The 2,359-nt window shown below is 37.6% G+C and overlaps 1 protein-coding gene across 1 annotated transcript; it reads right to left on the bottom strand.

The window, feature by feature from the left end:
* Nucleotides 1-526: 526 nt before the first annotated feature.
* Nucleotides 527-1,564, bottom strand: LOC101644117 (olfactory receptor 7D4-like). Its single transcript, XM_004717376.2, has one exon. It carries the CDS (start codon nucleotides 1,520-1,522, stop codon nucleotides 527-529), a length of 996 nt encoding a protein of 331 aa, XP_004717433.1. The 5' UTR covers nucleotides 1,523-1,564.
* Between the last annotated feature and the right edge of the window lie 795 nt (nucleotides 1,565-2,359).

Here is a 2,359-nt window from a genome sequence, read left to right as displayed (position 1 = left end):
CATCATTGTTCTTATGAAAAGTAGGGTCAGCCATGTTAGTTTTATGAGCTCAATGACAGGTTGCCAGATTGGAATCCACTCTTATTAAACAGACTTGCTCAGCAAAATGTCGTGAATGAGAATACATTCAAAGAAATGTCATGAGTAAACGAAATTATGTATGTAAATTACTAAGCAGAGTCCAGATGTGGAAACTATTTGGTTATGACTATGCTATTATTTTAACTTTATTTATTTCAGGGGAAAATATACACACAAACACTTAGGGTACAGTAGCAGTGCTTAAGACAATAGTCTTTGGAAAAACCATGGGAGTATTTATATGATAAATGTTTTAAAATTAGTGTTGGCCTTTGAGAGAAAATAGTAAGAAAGCTGTCCAAACAGCTTTTTTGGAGAGCATGTAGAAAAAAAAATTTAATACTGAGGAAAAAATGGCACAATAACAAATAGAACACAGAGTCATAGGTGCTTTGGGAATAAATGAAATTACACATGTCTATAAAAATAATAAAGATATTTAAATTCATGTCTTTTGGCTTTGAAGACCAAAAGGTCTATTTAGCCCTGAAACAAGAGGCCATCTTGAACAACAATTTGCTTTGCTTAACAGCCTCCCCAGGGCTCCCTTCATATCCTTATTCCTGAGGCAATAAATGAAGGGGTTCAGCATGGGTGTGACCACAGTGTACAGTACTGAGGCAATGGAGTTCCTCTGAGAAGAATGAGTCACTGCAGACGTTAGGTAGACACCGAGGCCTGTCCCATAGAACAGAGAGACCACAGAAAGGTGAGAGCCACAGGTGGAAAATGCTTTGTACTTACCTTCAACAGAAGATATTTTCATTAAGGAAGAAACAATTCGAGTGTAAGAGAAGAGAATCCCAGTGAGGGGAAACACACCCAGCAAGGCAGTTGCTATATACAAAAATATGTTACTAATGAGGGCATCAGAGCAGGCCACTTTGATAATCTGAGCCAGCTCACAGAAGAAATGTGGAATTTGAGTGCCAATACAGAATTTCAGGCGCATCATCAGTAGAACATGAATCAAAGAGGCCCACAACATGATAACCCAAGACATCAGCACGAGCAAGCCACAGAGCTTGGGGTTCATGATGACTGTGTAGTGCAGGGGGTGACAGATGGCTACATATCTGTCATATGCCATCACAGTCAAGATAAAGTTGTCCACTCCAACAAAAGCTGTGAAGAAATACACCTGAGTGAGACACTCCCTATAGGTGATTCCTTTGCTCTGTGTTTGGGTGTTCACCAGCATCTTTGGGATTGTGGTAGTAATGAAACACATGTCAACAAAGGACAGATTCGAAAGAAAGAAATACATTGGGGTATGGAGGTAGGGGTCAATGCTAATGGCCAGAATGATGAGCAGGTTCCCAAGCACCGTTACTAGGTATGTAGACAGGAAGAGTCCAAATAAGAGAGGCTGAAGTTCAGGATCCTCAGAGAGGCCCAGCAGCAGGAATTCGGAAATTTTTGTTTGGTTTTCTGGTTCCATGTAGCTGATACGGAGGCTGGAGTAGAAAGTAAAAACAGTGTTCAATGAATAGTCATGGACATCACAGCTCGCCTCACTTTGACAAAACCCCTTGTATTTTGTATTATAATCTTCTAGTGACTCCCTCAGTTACAGTATCGCCTTTCCATCTTGAATGAAAATATTTAGTCTCATTAATTTAGCAGAGATATTTTCCTAGCATCTAGTCCCATGTTCTAATTCTATTTGAATTTGTGTACATAAACCAATTTCTTCTCTGATATGGACCTCCCAGGCTAATCAGATTTATGTTCTGTGAACTCCCAAATATTTTCTTCTCCTTCTGGCAATTAGCTGCATGTTAGTAATTAAAGGTCATTAGTTTGAAAATCCTTGTCATAAATGTGACAGTTAATCTTGGTGACTGTTTTTCTTTTGAAATAGCTGTTCATTACCATGATCTTTTTTGAGTGATTTAGAAATGCCTTTTATACAAAAGGATCTCAATTGAACAAAGCTATTGTTATTATTAACCTATTATTTTTATGAGAATTATTTTAGATGTATAACTGTAACTAAGTATAAAACTATGCTTCCAAAATGTATGTTTAAACCATACTATCTAGAATAGAATTCTGGCTCTATCAACTTACTACCTGGAAAAGTTCCTTAATTTCTGTTAAAGATGCTTTGTCTCTTCAGTGGAGCAGCAAATATTCCTTACATAATGAGACTGATAAAGGAATTAAATGGGATGATACATGTACTTTTATAGGATGTTGCCTGTGATATACAGTGACACCGGGTAATTATGACTCCTTTTCTGGACATCATAATAAATCTGTCTTGAACGGCTAT

This window comes from Echinops telfairi, unplaced genomic scaffold, assembly GCF_000313985.2.
Source record: "Echinops telfairi isolate 266 unplaced genomic scaffold, ASM31398v2 ScPeMD7_36;HRSCAF=134, whole genome shotgun sequence".
Classification (NCBI taxonomy): domain Eukaryota; kingdom Metazoa; phylum Chordata; class Mammalia; order Afrosoricida; family Tenrecidae; genus Echinops; species Echinops telfairi.
Note: the sequence above shows the minus strand (reverse complement) of the source record. Positions and strands in the feature narration are given on the sequence as shown.

Bases quoted from the DNA above. Each gene is read 5' to 3' on its own strand.
- LOC101644117 (XM_004717376.2), bottom strand. From the start codon at position 1,522: ATGGAACCAGAAAACCAAACAAAAATTTCCGAATTCCTGCTGCTGGGC.